General features: G+C 42.6%; 1 protein-coding gene across 2 annotated transcripts; it reads left to right on the top strand.

Annotated features, from left to right (window-relative positions):
• The first annotated feature begins 417 nt into the window (after positions 1 to 417).
• ISOC2 (isochorismatase domain containing 2) lies at positions 418 to 16461 on the top strand. 2 transcript variants are annotated; one of them, XM_018559581.1, is made up of 6 exons: positions 418 to 467; positions 4627 to 4767; positions 12198 to 12410; positions 13116 to 13186; positions 15768 to 15885; positions 16349 to 16461. In XM_018559581.1, exons 2-6 carry the CDS (start codon positions 4636 to 4638, stop codon positions 16403 to 16405), a joined length of 591 nt encoding a protein of 196 aa, XP_018415083.1. In that variant the 5' UTR covers positions 418 to 467; positions 4627 to 4635; the 3' UTR covers positions 16406 to 16461. The 2 variants fall into 2 exon arrangements, with proteins under 2 accessions (XP_018415083.1, XP_018415082.1); XM_018559580.1 differs by having other exon boundaries at positions 424 to 472; positions 13092 to 13186.
• Positions 16462 to 16537: the final 76 nt, after the last annotated feature.

Here is a 16537-nt window from a genome sequence, read left to right as displayed (position 1 = left end):
TTTGAAAATGAAAGAGAGTTGCTGATTGGTTGCCATGCACAGCTGCTCCAGTTTTGATAAATTCCCTTCATACAATTTATGTTAGTGAACAGGCAGAGGCAGTGATGTGTGCCTACAAACTTAGTGCTAAGTAGTATTCCCTTTTTCTCATCTCATAAAGTCAGAAACTCTGCTCATTGCTGTGACTGACATTCTTCACCTTTTTTTATTCTTAGTCGGGCTTATAGTAATATAAAACATATAACAAAAAAAATCCACACAGCTCGCTACACATGAAATTTACATAATCCCGCCTAGCCGAGGCATTCTACGCCTATATGATGCGTGATCATCCTCTCTTCCTCTGATTGGCCTCTGTCCGGAGCTCAAAACAGCGCGCTCATTGGTCGCAGGCTGGATAGAGGCCGCGTTTGATTGGCCGCAGCTTCAGTGTGACACCGGAAGATTCCAGGTGACGTGCGGTGAAGGTGAAGTAGTGCTGGGGACCTGGTCATACTCTATTAGTCGGCTACACGCGTGTTATTATCGCCTGTGAGGTACATCTGCTGCGTTTGGTGGCAACACAATAATGGGGACTAGTATACCATGATGCAGCTGAGCGCCTCATTTAGATAGGTTGTGTATTGTAGAATGTGCTACATCTGTCTACAGCCATTGCCTTATCATGTGAGAGGCAGAGGAGCTCATGTTATGCAGACCATGCAGGTGTAAATGATCACTTTATTTTATCCGAGGGAATACTTCAAAATCTTTTGGGACTATGAAGAAACAGATCGATGAGGTCACATGGGACACTCTGTTCCCTACAGATAAAAAATATTGATTATCAATCAGATCTCCAATTATAGCATCTCTGTTACTATTTTAAAAAATTGGAAAAAAAATAATAATAAATGTTCTGCCGCTAATATTTGCGTTCTTCAAAATCTAAGGATGGTAAGGAATATTCTGCCCCCGACACCTTTCTGTGGTTCTGGTCTCTCAGTCATTACAGGGGTGACAACACTGAAGAACGTTTCAGGGGTACTTAGAAAAACAGAGAGCTCGGTCTTACTGGTATGAGCAGCGTGCATCATATATGTGATTTTATAGTTTGTATTTTTCTTCCACACCCCTTTTTTTCTTCCTGATTCAGCTTCCATGCCTGTGCAGTTTGGTCCCATAGACTTCGATGGGTCTGGTAGACATATGGGATCCGATCCATCTACAAGCCCCATGGAAGTCTATGGGGGCTGAACTGCTCAGGTCTGGATGCCGAATCAATCGAGAGAAGTAAACAATGGCACGGGCCCTGAAGGAAAATCTGGGTAAGTAAAGTGATTGGGGGTGGAGCTAGAAGGGGAAAGAGACTTTATGGGAAGGTTTCCTTACTCTGTCAGGTTCTTTTTTCTTAAATGTAAATCTATATAACAAGATGGCAAGCCCCTTTGTGATAGTGTTTGGAGGTGACATGTCCTCTTTATGGAGCCTCCCTGCACAGCACTTCCTGCCTCAGCTGTCACAAGTGGCAGCATTGTGATTGATCTCCTCTACAGCCCCACTTGTCACAGCTGACACAGCAAGCACTGGGAGTACAGCACTCATGTCTCACTGATCACCCCCCAACCACTAATCTGCTCTGTGATCTCACTGACCACCCCCCAACCACTAATCTGCTGTGTGATCCCACTGATCACCCCCCAACCACTAAACAAATCTGCTGTGTGAGATCACACAGCAGATCAAAGAGTGGACATTCTCCGGTCTGCTCCTCGTTCTCTCATCCAGAAGAGCAGGGGACCCCGAACACCATGGCAGGGAGGTGGGGTGGGGACAAGCAGGCTGCTATGTAGAAAAAAAACACCTGCCCAGTGCCCGGAGCTTCATCCCCCAGGCATTGGGCGATAGGAATTGCGCACCTCTGCACAGGCACCAGTTTTCTAAACCAGCCTGAAACAATGAAAATCCCAATTTATCAATAATATTAGAAATGGAGGGAAGCATTGTGACTGTGCTCAGGCACAAATGTAAAGGAACACTATGCTGGGCAATGTATATTTGTTTGATCCGGACCCATTGAAAAAAAAAAAGGTTTGAGAGTTTAATATACATTACATTTTACTGCCTGGCTTTTATTGCTGTCTGTGACCCCGCTGGAGAGATTTTCCTGTGACGCCAAGATAGAGCTGACCCTTCTTTTCCCAACACAGAATATCTTTTGTTTTTCTTTTCTGTGGTCTTTTGGAGAGATACATCTACGCAATAAAAAACCCGACAGGTGTTCTAAACCTGTAAAATGAATTTCTGACAGAACAACAACAATCTGTTCCTGCAGGGACTTTACATGGTTTCTAAACCCTCACGTTTTTTCTGCATATATCTACTTCAAGCTAGCAGTAGATATATGCAAAACGTTTAAAAACGCTGTAAAGCGAATTAAACTTACCCCCTCTTTGCCGCGTGCTCCCGTCCGAAAATCTGAACATTCTCGGACGGCCGCAAAGCATCTTGGGGCGGGCGCATGCGCAGTTCAGATTTTCGGCCAGAAGACAACGAGAGACAGAAGGTAAGTCTATATACAGCGTACACCCGCATGCAGACACCGTGGGACAGGAAGTGCCAGCAAGCACAGAGGAGTTGGCGATGGATCGGAGACCCGCAGCAAGGCTGGAGAGAAGGCTGAAAAGGACAGGAAAGAAGAGGAAGATCGGATTAAGAGACATCATCAAGTGCTGACATTAACATTGGGGGAGGGAAAAACATGTTTGCCTTTAATGTCACTTTATTGGGATCAATCAAGGGGAAATGTTCATGTAATAAAGTAATGTACTGTATTTTTTTAAAAACTATTTGCCCTGACAAACACTTGAGGTTAGTTTGAGATTAGTTTGTGCTTTGCTTTTATTCTTCTGAAGAAGTCTGTGTATGCAAAGCAGGGGAGGACAAATTAATATGGAATTCAGAAGCCAGTCAGTCCAATCCAGGAGCCACCTCTATTGACAACAACTAGAGAAAACTTCAAATGTTAGACGCCAGCTGTCATTTATAAGGCTCATTGGCTACCTGGCTTCTGGGATTTGTCCAGCTCTGATGTAAATATATGGTAAAAGAATGATAACACATCTCAAATGACCGTGTACACCAGTCATTAGAATGCAGCAAATGGTTGATCATAAGTTTGGTATAATAATGATAAAGAACTGTTTTAAAAAAATCACACCTGGAAAAAAAAAAACACCCAGTTTCAGCTACAGCAAGCAGGTCCCAGCAAGTTCACTGGAACCGCTTACAGCCTGGGCCCAGCACTAGGCCGAGGAGGAGAAGTGATCAGCTCATGAGCTTTAAGATCCTTCTACATAGTAGTGTGGTTTTAGGGGAAATCCCGGTAACATCACCCCTGACAACATCTGGATTTCCTGTGAACTTGCAGACGAGAGGAGCTGATCCCACTGCAGCAACAGATAAAAACAGGCACTTAAGTGATCTTTTACTGCAGAGGTGCATGAGGGGAAAAAAAAGTCTGATCCTAACATGGTTTATCCAGACTAAGAATATGATAAAAAGTAGGTCTGTTCTCATTGTGGCTAGTACCATATTCATTGGTCTCAGCCCTGTTTGGCCCCTTTAACAAGGCCGTTCCGATTAGATCCACCTGTCAGTTTTTTTAGACAGACCTGATCGGAAGCCCACTGTTAAGCTCTAGGCAGGCGGATGTAAACGGATATGGACCTCTTTACTTCCAAATATCTCTGAGACTGCCTAGATCCGAGGGAAAATAACTCAGTTTTCAGACCTAAACTTGATAGATTAAAGGTAAAATGATCCACCTGCCCATAAACCTAATATGGGTCCATTAAGCTCTGTTTTTTTCCTCCATCACAAGATGGAGGAAAAAACTGAATGGACACGAATGTCACAAAATCTTATTCTGTTGCAATTCAACAGAGGATCTGTTAGTAGACTCCCAGGTGATCGGAATAGCTGCAGCCCATGTAAAAGGGGCCTAATTCACTAAAGTGATCCAAAAAAACAGAAGTTATTTGCCCTTTAAAAAAAATAAAAAAAATATATATATATATTATAATATATATTAGGAAGTTTCACACCATGCCAAGTCTCCTCTGTAAAGTGTAGTTCTAAGTCAATCACAGGAATATCAACATATATAGCAGGAAATAAACGGCAGGAAATGAGGTAAGCTCATCTTCGCCAAAGGTATAGTCATACAGTCTTATTCGGAGCAGCTAAAGACCTCTATGGTGTAAACCAAACACAGCAGAAAGAGATAATAAAGAACAGCCCAATCAGTTTATAACTAGCTAGAGAGTTCATCTGGCAGGGGCCGTTCATAGCAAATGTTCAGCAGAAACTGTCCAGCACTCCGTTCTGTCAACTAGCAAAGTTTATCTGAATAAACCCGGAATCTAACTGACTTGCTTCTGAACTATCTGTGTTAATAAAAACAGGTTTCATTTTGAGGCTGGATCCCTTGGGTTACACTGTAACTTTGGTATTATGTAATCTTGCTCTCAGTTTATTCATTGCTACAGTCAGTACAAACGTGATCTTCCGCTTTGGAACAATAAATACAATATGTGTCTTTTGTGCAAGTTCATATTTGCTAATTTGCTCTTTTCCTCTTTTTAGAAAGCCAGAATGTCACTAACGCGTTTAGGAAGGCTGGGACAGAAGTCCAGTGTCCTGTTTTTATGTGACATGCAGGAGAAGTTCAGACATAACATTGCATTCTTCCCTCAGATTGTGTCTGTGGCTTCTAGGCTACTCCAGGTAAGAGAGCGGCACAAATAACAATTTGTATGTACAATACAGGAAATGGATGTTCGATGTGTAGATAAATATCCAAAATCCTCAAGTGCTGTGATTTTGGTTTTTCCAACTTGCTGTTGTGACCATCACTGTCATATCAACACTGAGATTCAAAGATACAGTCAGGGCCATCATTACAGTAATGTAATTCTTTCAGTAGTAGATGAGCAGGCTATGGTTTACTGGATTTGTTACCTTTCAGGAAGGATTTTGCTAAGTAGGGATCTATACCCACTGTGGCTCTGTGGTCAGTAGAGGGCATACTCGCGTTCAAGGATTCTACAGAGCAACAGTTAGTATTCTATTATGAAATGCAGTTCTTGCTGGCGTGCCCTACCCTTCACCTTATTCTGGCTGTGACTTTTATCTGTCTGACCGTGGCAAACTGGGATAGATCCTTCAAAAGGGGTCTCTCCTTTACGCCAGTGGATGTTTTCCTGATGGAGCATATGGAACAGATGTCTGGGGTTTTCTGCTTCAGTTGTGATGGCCTGCTGAAAGCTATTGTCTTGTCTGGCTTATTGGCTTGTCTCCCTTATAGGCATATTGTTCATACAAATGTGCAGTGCACTCTGGTTGTGGTGCTGGGATGCTGATACTGCATTCAAGGAGCACCTGACCCACTTGTTCTTGACTTTAGCATCAGTAATATCACTGGAGGCCAGAGCGTCCACCTCCCTCAATACAAGAAGTCTAGGGAAAGGTTGACTAAGTTCCCTTCCCTTTCTTTACCTGCTCCTGGAATAGGCACACCTATGTCTTCCAAACCTGGTTCTCCAGCCACCTGCAAGACCAGGGGTAGGAAGTCTGATAAATCCTCAGGCAAGTCTTCATTAGCATGATGGTGCGCCCCCACTTTTTCAAGTGGGGGACGTTTGTTAATCCTTGTCACAATGTCTGGGAATCTGTGCTGGATTTTCCCTTTGGTCTCCGGTGCTTGGCTGTCAGCCTATGGTGTTTCACAAGGCTGTTGCCAATCTGAAATCCTCCTTGGTTCGAGCAACAAGTCTTGTCTCTTGTGCCGTACCCCTCGTGTTTCTTGTGACTCCTGTGATTGGCATGCCCTGCACTTTCTTCGTGCCCTGTGCTTCTGGCTTCCTGTGTACCCTGTTGGATTATCTGCTTGGCTTTATTCCCTACCTTGCTCTTGGAGTTCTTTTTATATTCTAGTTCCCTGAGTGTACCTGTGTATATTCCTTGAGACTTTCCTGTGCTTTCTCCTGTGTGCTGTAAGTCTTGCTATACTGCTTCAGTGTTCCCACTCTCCTGGCCCTTTATGTCAGTCTTCCCTATTTACGTAGATTCTCCGTACTACTGAATGCCTTTTTCACCGGTGTTCGGTATTTCTGTTTACTTACCTCACCTCAGTGTCTCGCATGCCTTCCCCTGCACTTCTATGCTCTTTGTTCTGCGCTATCTGTGTTCAATACCTCCTTGATACGCACATCTCCTGTGTGCATTCGCCTCCTACTCCATGTGTGTATCATCTATGTGACCTGTATCTCTTAGTATGCACTTCTCCTGTGAGCTTCTGCTACTCCTGCATCTGTGCAACACACATCCCTTGTGCATTGTTGTACCTGTTACCTTCATGCTCCTAGTGCGCCTTTTGCTATGCACCTTCCCCATGTACCACTGTCTCCAGTGTCACTGTGTTGCTTCCCTCTTTGGTGTATCTTGTGTTGTGCATTTTGCACCTTTCGTTGTCTCTCTTCTTGTGTGCCAGTTACGATCCTTTATCTCCTGGCTTCAGGTTTCTTTCCTGCCTGTCACTGTACCCTGTACTGCAGCCTGTCTACAGGCTTCTACCCTGCCTGCCCTTGTGTCCAGTACCCCGGTGCTGCAACTAGTCCTTGAGTCTGTGTGGGTCTGCTATAGGGCCGCAACCTGAAAGGTGTCTTGCAGCCAATCATCCTCACCATTAGGGGCTCTGTGGAAGACCTGGCCCTTCTTAGGCTCTGCGCTTCTAGTGCGTCCCCAATAACTTACAGACTCTTAGTCCCTAGGTTTCCTGTGACATGCATCCCAGTTTTTACACCAGTCCATGATTCCAGCCTGCTCTGCAAGACCTGGAGCTCTCATGGCCTAGTGCCCCGGTCCCCAGATCGTGACAGCTTGTGGGCTCTTGCTTAGTTTGTTTTTCAGGTTTTTAGGTATGGAGAATGCCCCCTTGGGGATTACAGACTGAACCCTAACAAATAGCGCTCTCTTAAGCTCCTCACTTTATACTTTCCTGTGCCACAAATTAGCAGACCTACCCCTTGGGGTATCCTAAATCAAAAGATCCTTGTCCTAGATCCGGTACCAGCTTAGCCTTGGGAGCTGCATCCCAACCTGCTCTAGGCTCCTAACAGAGTAGATATTTGTCTCCTTCAGAACATATAAGTCCAGCAGTTTTACATGGGATCCACCAGGTCTACAGTCCCTGTATCCTTCCAGAGGGATCCTCTAACATCCATGTACAGATTTTACACTGTCCTCTTGGGGCTTCAACTTTCCAGCCTTGTCCCTACACTTTAGGTTCCCCCCAGGGTGCTGGGCCTAATGTTTGCACCAGGGCCTTTTCATGGCATCCACATAGAGGAACACTCGGATCACCTTCTGTGAGGATCACAGCTGACGTGGGCTCTAGTGGACATCTTCTTTCCTCTTTGTTTACTTTGCAGACTCAGGAGGTGCATTTCTCTGGTGCTCTTAATTCACCTCTTGTCTGATAGGTCTCCTGACTCCTGCTTCACAGACCCTGATGCATTGTGGGATCTGGGAAGTCAGGAGCAGCTTTAGGCCTGTAGGTCTTTTGAGCCTCTAGAATAGGTAGGGTTTTCTGTAAGCTTTTTTTCCCCTAGGGCTTTGCTCCAGGGGTCACTCCTTGTTGATGGCAGTGTTGTTCAAATTGGTCTTCTACACTATTAGGTTGTACAAGACCATTCCCCTCCTCTGGTTCGAACATCTACCTTCCATTCCCCACCTACCCGTATATGGGATTTCCTTTATCCTACTGGTCAGGCTAACTTCGCAACTTGTTTCTGTTAGTGGTCTCGGGAGCCACTGTTGAACTCCTTTTAAGGTGTTTTCTGACTTGAGTCATGCTCAGTGTCTTTTACCTAATAGTTCCCATCTTGTTTAGGTGAATGTCTGCTGAGTAGTCATTCTAGACATGGAGTTTCTTGTTTCCTAGATCTTTATGGAGTCAGGTGAGCTCAGACTAGGGCTGCAACAACTAATCGACATAATCGATTATAATTGATTATTGAAAAAGTTGTCAACTTTTTCAATAATCGATTAATCGGCTTCCGATCAGGCGGCCCTGTTCACGGGTCCACAAACGCGCATATCTAACTAATCGATTTTGAAAATAATCGTTAGCTGCAGCTCTAGCTCAGACTTTATCCCTTTTTTTTCTGTTTAGACTGGTTCTGGTCTTCCCTCTACCAGGACATTTTTATAGGGTTCTCTGTTCCGTTTTGATCCCTCTGAGGGGATTCTATCTCCCCTTGTTGACCTCCGTTCAGGTTTCGAGTTGGAAAGTTGTTGTTCTTTCCACTCTTCTGGTTGGATTACCTTCTTGCTTTTGATCTATGTTTGGTGTCTTTCTTGTCATGTTGGGACATTCTTAACAGGTTCAGTAATCTCTTGGTCTTCAGGCATCAGACGTAGTTCCCCATGTCCTTCTGGACTGGTTAGTTTTCCCCTTACCTTGTGTAGGGTTTGACCTCATTCGGTGTCAGGTTTGGGCGTTGGTCCTTTAGGTGGAGCTGCAAGCAGTCCCCAGTCCCCTTGTTCATATTGAGCCTGTTAGTGGTTATTTGCTGTTGCCCACCTCTCAGTTGGACTGCTTTTTTGCAGGTCCCAACCATTAATGATTTCCTGTGCGCCTCAATGGACAAGAAATAAAATAGGATTTTTGCACTCGCCTTAAAGTCTTTTTCTTGGAGTTCATTGAGAAGATTCCATACTGTACCTAATGGTAAACGCAGCCATGCATCCCTTCACATTTGCATAACTCCCACCTTTGTGAATTGCCTGGCTAATAGGCATTCCACAAGTGGTTTCTACCATCTCATCTGTGGATCTCGGTTACCATTGGCCTCTTTATTACTGGATATTGCCATCTTTACATGTTTACTGAGCTTTGGTTGGCAGCCTTCTCTAAGTCATAATTGTGCCATATTCTTTCTGCATTTCATTGGTGCTCTGGCTGATTTTAAAAATTTAGAATGCTATATCCTGGATTTCTTTTAATAAACCCCTTGGTCTTAATGATGTTGTTTCTTTAACTATGACAATAAATTCTGAGGCATTCAGGGCATTCAAGCGTACAAGTAGGTTTATTTTGAAATTATATGACACTTACACTGAGTTGCCAGATTATTATGACCACACCATCAGTACTTCGTTGGGCCACGAGATGACTCCACGAGATGACTTTGTTGGACCACCTCGTGACTCCACGAGATGTTGAAAGGTGATGCGAGGAATCTGACACTGCACTGTTGCCCTTCTGTTGTCTTGTACCAGTCTTGCCACTCTCCGTTCTGCCCTAACATTGACTAGTCGCTGACGGCCACAATTCGCACGTTCAGACCCAGATTTTCGGCTGACAGTCCAGTCTTTAAACACCTTAACAACAGCTGCTCTTGAACATATAACCAATTCTGTTGTTTCGCTGATACTCCCTCCATGGCTTCGAGCGCCAACAATCATCCCACGTTCAAAGGCTGTTAAATCGCGTTGTTTACCCATATCTTCAGAAAAAAAAAATCACTTCTACTGTCATGGTAAACAACCTGCTTCCCTATTTATAATGGTCTGGCCCTCTAGCAACTTCAGCGTGAAATTATAGCTAATTTGCCTACAAACGTCAGGTGGTCATAATAATCTGGCCACTCAGTGTATAGTGTGCATATGCATACAAATAATTGTGACTTCTGAATACTGTATTCTGGTGCAAGGAAGTGTTTTGAGTTTTTTTAAATGTAAATAATTTGCAGTAGGTGTGGATTGTATTTCCCACTTTATGAAAGATTGAAATCCATTTCAGTTCCAAGATGCATCCATATAAGATGTAGAAAAGTTCAGGAAGGCCCATATAGTACATTTTTACGGTTTTCAATAGGCTGCATTTTACATTCTGGCCACTAGGTGTCAGATGTAGATAACATTCCCTAAATGTTGTAATAAATCTTACTTTTATCTCATCACCAAATTTTCTTCGCTTGGTTAAGTTTTGTATTTCAATATTCTGTGTTAGTTGGACAAATAATTTGGTGGGTTTTTTTTTTTTTAAGGTGGCATTAGAATTGCACAAATACTGCATTTGCAATATGAAATACAATGGCGTAATGTATTAAAATTTTAGGCAATAGTTAATAACTTTTAGAAGCATTAATGACTTTTAGCAATATTTGTTTTGTGGAAAGATAAAAATGAAAACGTGTAAGATAAAGTGTCCGAAGACAGTATCACATAGAACAGAGGCATGGAGTGCCTGAGTGTTAGTTTCAACTTTCTGTCCCTTGGGGACTATTAATTAAAAAGAAAACTAGACAAAAGAAACCATGAATGGAATTAAAATTGTTCCACAGCCGGGCGAATGAGATTATTTGTTTTATCCTCCCAGAGTTTAAAATATGAGACCTGATTGATATCAATGGGTAACAACGTCACTTTAGTTCCTGTTTTCTTCAGCTTTTAATAAATAGGCACTTGTCTAAAGGAGAATTATGAGGCGAGTGAAAATCACTCAGCCTCATAGTTCTAGCCGACCTGTGACAATGAAATTAGGAGAACTATGGGGAAAAGCCCTGACCCCATAGTTCTCCTTTTAAGATGCTCAGCAGCATGGTTGATGGCAGTTGGGGCACCTGGATGCTAAGAGAGGTGGGCAGAGGCTTTGGTTTTGTAGCATTGCAGTGGTACAATAAGATCACTCTGATCACAGGCATTTATATAGCACTGACTATTTATGCAGCACTTACTGTAGGAGCTTGCAGTCTAAGGCTCCTATCTCACATGCTTGTGTATAATGATACCAGGGCCCATTTAGACAGGAGCCAATAAACCTACCAGCATGTCATTGAAGTGATGTGTCAAGGAGACCGAAGTACCTGGAGGAAACCAATGCCAGCACAGGAGAACATGCAAACTCCATGCAGACAATATCCTGGCCAAGATTCAAACTTTTTTCCTGTAGCAGAGGTTGCAAGCCAGGCTTTATCACCACTGATGGGTGACCGCAGCTAAAGGTTATTGGGCTGGAAAAATATTTAGTGATTTCCACATACTGGCCAATGAGCGATTTTTATACTTTGAGCCATATGCAACGTAATGTCTCCTTTTAATCCATATTAGGAATCTTTACTAGTAATTACTGAAGCTGACATGAAAGAAGTTGTTATAGGAACTCCTGTTTTCTATTTACAGTGTAGCTGGCAAAAGGTTTAATCAATGTTTTTTGTCTGTAATGTGTGCGCTAATTATAACTTGTCAAAATGTCTGATTTCAAATAGATATAAGCCCTAAGTGGGTGACATTTCATTTTCTGAAGTTCTGTGTGTCATAAAGTACTGTTTCACCTTCCCATCAGTGCTGCCGATCTCCTTCATCTACTTTTAGTCACTTCCTGTCTATATGCACTCACTCCGGTGTCAGCCGATTATCACTACTTAGGCTTCTTGAAAGTGACGGGGACTATGCTTGGCAATATGTTTCAGCACAGGCTCTTGTAGCCTGCACCAGGAGCGCGTGTGCTAGTGACAATGTGGGAGCACATTCCTTTCACCCAGGAAGGAACAGGAAGTACCTGAACAGGAGCCTTTATGGCAGGATCACCAGATATTATTTTAATGGGAGCTGCAGATTTAAACATATTGAAAACAACTTTTGGAATTACATTAATATGTTCAAGAAGATCTCCAGGGAAAAGTTTTATTAACCCCTGCAGTCGGGGCTACCCCCACACTGCAAGGGTTAACTGGTCATTTTTTGTCTAGGTGCTTAAAAAAAAAAGGTATAGTCACCCGAACTGCCGAGCCGACAACCTGCTTCTCTGGTCACTGAAGCATTTCTCCTCTTCAGCAAAGATGCAATGTTCCTCAGCGTCCTTACGTCTATACACTTGTATACAGTGCGATGACACACAGATTCTTAGATTGCTGCAGAAGAGGGGGAGAGAGGCTCTAGGGACCGGTCTAAGAACAAGCCGACTGGAATGACCAGGTGAGCATAACTTTGCTTTTTAGCACCTAGACACAAACAAGCAGGTAACCCTTGCAGTGCGGGGGAAGCCCCACTGCACGGGTTAATAACATTTCCCCCGGAGTTCTTCTTTAAATCTTTCATGAGATTTTTAATTTGTTTTAGATACATGCCATACTTTGATTCATCTACAGGCTGGCAAGATGTTGGACATACCGGTTATAGTGACTGAACAATACCCGAAAGGACTTGGTCCCACCGTGCCAGAGTTGGGAGCTGATGGCATCAAGAAGTACTCCAAGACTTGCTTCACTATGATGATCCCAGAAGTGGAGAAGGAACTCCAATCCTTTCCTGAGAGACGTTCGGTTATTCTCTGTGGCATTGAGGCACAGGCCTGCATTACGGTATTTCTAACTGATAATTACAACATTAGTTTTGGTGGCCCCATGTGTGAATATTTGTTACCATTGTACTTCATATGTATGTAAAGACATACTGTATATATGAAGTACATGGATATGGTGGGGAAGAATTAGACCCTCTGTCAGGTGCTGCTTGTGTTACCACTGGGGAGATTCAGCCCTCTGTATGTCTCTTTGACTTCTGTCACGGAGAAGTGATGAGAAATGTATAATTTTCCAGTTGCTGCAAGAGATGGGAGCATCGTTTTTAATGGGAGCAAATGGTGACAACTGTCTAAGACGGTGATTCCCCCTACTTTGGTTAGATTTCTCATAAGTTTCTGTTGGGTCTTTAGGACAAGAGATGAAGGCAGATTACCTGCTCTATCCACAGTAAACAATAATAATGCCTTTTGGGGGGCCTGTACCATGCTTTCTTGTCTTACTTATCCATATTACATTTACCATCTCAGTGTGAACAATACAGACACATGTATCCCTGCTCCCAGTTAGAGACTGACAGTTGCAGGGAAAGCAAAGTGCCACAAAGCTGAGATGATAGATATCACGGGGGCAGGGAGTCGCAGGGTTTACAATCAGTGTTTCCTACCCCTTTTTCAGATCTGGCCACATTTACTTCATTGATCTATGTTTCTTTTCATCTTATCCTTGGTATTTAACAAGCTGTGTTACCAATTTCCTTTTCAGAGTACCACTTTGGATCTTCTGCAAAAGGGCTTTGATGTCCATGTTGTAGCTGATGCTTGCTCTTCTCGCAGGTAACTGTTCAGGTTCCTTTTTAAATCAGATTGGGCACATTCATGGCTAGACATACTGGAATAGCTGAAAATCTGTACTGTGGCAGTTCGCTCAGGACTTTTAATAAAAAAGAAATCTGAGCAGTAGGCTGTGGCTAGAATATGGACCCCCTATGTTGTTCTTGGACAAATGTATTCATTAGCACTTGACCAAGGCTCTGCGAAATAGGACCCAATGGTGGACCCAGTTCTCTGAACACTCTCACATGATGACTTTCAGCATTATTTGTGTTTTTTTGTATATTCGTTTATTATAACAGACACCGTTGTACAGACACAATAAGGCAAGGTTAATAAAACAAACATTGGGATTAAGAAAGCCGCACCCCTACGGACCTGCAAATGAGGTGAGTGTAGGGGGGGCGTACGGCCGCGAAGCCCCATAGAGAAGGACGGGGGCTGCGTTCTAATCACACGCAGCACCTGTCCTTTCCAGCAGCTACTTGGTACGGTCCCGCACGGAGCTGTACGTGCAGGCCGATTCGTGTGTGAATGAGGCCTAAGCATCAAATGATAATAGTAGATCTGTTTACACTAACCATGCAAAACATGTCTTGTCTTGGAGGATAGTCTAAATAAGTCAACAGTGTACAACTCCGTCCACTTTTTACCCATTATATTTAAAACCAGAGGAGAGTAAAAAGAGAAAAGGCTATGTAGTCAGAATCATTTATAAAATGTTCCCGCCACATGGTCTTAAACATCTCCTTTGTTTCAGAAATCTCTTGATTGGCCTATCTTACAATTCAGCGCAGTTATGTTCTAGAAGGCATACTATGTTGTAGGTGAAGCACACACTGAAACTGAAATGGAATTGAACTAGAGCTGCAGCTAACGATTATTTTCAAAATCTATTATGTTCGATTAATCGGATAAATATATTTTTTTTAAAAAGAATGGCTCCAGTGATGGGACTACTAGTTTGTATTGAGATTGCAGTGGATCACAGGAGCAAGCTTGGATCGGTGGAAGTAAAAGACAAAAAAAATGTGGTGTGCAATATAGTGAAATGAAAAGTGTAAAATTATACAGCAATCAATGCAGAATGGCACCGCCTATAGAGGACTACAAAACCCAGCAATACATTATAGCTGGTGGTATTCTGCATTGCGCAGTATAATGTACTATTGTGGGTGTTGTAGTTCTGTTCCCAGTGCCGATCGTGGATTTGGGCGGGCGGTGAGCGTGAGACGCATGGAGGAGGTGCGGCGTGTGGGTGCGGGTGGGCGGGTCTGGCAGTGGAGAGCGTGAGGTGGGGAGGAGGAGGTGTGGCGGTGGCGCGCAGCGTCTGTGGAGACGTGAACGGAGCCAACCAATCAGAAGCCGATTAATCGATGATTGAAAAAGTTGACAACTTTTTCAATAATCGATTATGTCGATTAGTTGTTGCAGCCCTAAATTGAACACTTAACTTGTCTTTTAACATATAATTATCCTAGATACCTTGGGATTGATTTAATAAAGGCAAATAGTATGTTTATTCTTGAAGGGGATTTTCTCTTCGTTTAGTGAGCTCTGCTAACTTCTATCATCCATTTATGTACAAGCAAAAATGCTGTTTTTGGTTTTTTCTTTCTATTTTCCTTACATGTGATTTGGGTATTTGCTATATAAATTTTTCACCACACACACACACACTAAGCTTAGGGAAAATTCCCTTGGAAAATGAACAACCCATTTCCCCCTAACTTTGATTGCATTACTGTCGGCTTTTGCTAAAGAGTAGGATATAGTAATGTAATATGTATTTTGTTTGTCATAAATAGGAGTATCATAAAATATAATAATTAAACTTACAATTTATAAACATAATAATAATCTTCTCCTTTCTCTTCTCCTCCTTTCTCTTCTCCTCCTTTCTCTTCTCCTCCTTTCTCTTCTCCTCCTTTCTCTTCTCCTCCTTTCTCTTCTCCTCCTTTCTCTTCTCCTCCTTTCTCTTCTCCTCCTTTTCTCTTCCCCTTTCTCTTTCTTCTCTTCTCTTCCAGTCTATTCTTATAGTAGTTGCCACTGTAAAAATCAGAGCTTGTTTACACTGGGTTTTCTTTGTGTCTGAGTTTTTTGTTTGTTTGCTTACAACTTTGTGAAAACAACTCAAGAAGCAACTACTTGACCAACTCAAACACATATAAATCAACTTATAAAATCAAAGCATCTCGGGGGCACCTGAAAACATACTGTTTTTGTCTCATGGGTTTATATCAATGGGTGCCTGACTCAGGAGCAAGTCCAATGGAGTATACTTTTGAGTTGCTTTGATGTATTTTTGAGTTGGTATGACTTTTTCAGTTTTCAGATTTTCAGTTGCTCTTAGCTAATTTTTACATTGATTTGTACGGGCAAGACGGGCAGTTCTGGCACAATTGTCCAGGAACACAAGTCCTAAGCAGACTAACAGAATGATGGCTTGTAATGTTTCTTTTAGGAGATTACTTGACAGGAAGTCGGCTCTTATTGGAAAATGTCATGCATTTTTTAACCTTCATTTTTAGTATTGTGTCTTGGAGAAATGACATTCATTATAAAAGGATTGTTGTTCTGTCAGCCAGGTGGACCGTCTAATGGCTCTTTCCCGCATTAAGCAAAGTGGAGCTTTTCTAACCACAAGTGAAGGAGTGATCTTACAGTTACTGCAAGACTCTTCCCATCCCAAATTTAAACAGGTAATGCCTAGGCCCTTTCTAGTGTCTTCAACTAGATAATGTCACAAGTGCCTCATGTATGAAAGTGTTTTATATATTAAATCCGCCTGCTCTTATTCAGGCATGATTTATATTAGGTCTTTTGTTGATGGACTTTGGGGTTCTGTCAATTTGACATCAGTCTGAGACACTTCTGAGACATTTAGAACTCATTGACAGGCAGATTTGCCCGGGTTCAAGCGGGTTTGTGTTCCTATAGACTTGTATGGGTATGCAAAACCTGCTTTAAGTGAACAGAAGTCCATCGCCACAGGCCCTTAAATATACACTGACAGATATGCCAGATTGAACATGTGATTGGGTGCTATCAGGCAACACACAGTTCTTACTGCTGGCACTCTTATACAAGACACCCATTTGAACTCTGTTGTGTTTAATGTGATGTCATGTACTGTAATCATTGAATTCTGCCTTTGTCTTCCAGGTTCAGAAGCTCATCATAGAGCCAGCTCCTGACAGTGGCCTCTTGTCTCTCTTTTAAAATCAAAATCTTCTCTTCACATACGATTCTGTGGGGTAGCACATCAAACCTTGATTCCAAACACTGGCATGAATGTAAAATATATGTACATTACAGTAATCTTAATAAAATATTATATTTTAATATAAATGA

This window comes from Nanorana parkeri, unplaced genomic scaffold (assembly GCF_000935625.1).
Source record: "Nanorana parkeri isolate BGI_ZX_2015 unplaced genomic scaffold, ASM93562v1 scaffold405, whole genome shotgun sequence".
Classification (NCBI taxonomy): domain Eukaryota; kingdom Metazoa; phylum Chordata; class Amphibia; order Anura; family Dicroglossidae; genus Nanorana; species Nanorana parkeri.
This window is presented reverse-complemented; position numbering and strand designations above follow the sequence as displayed.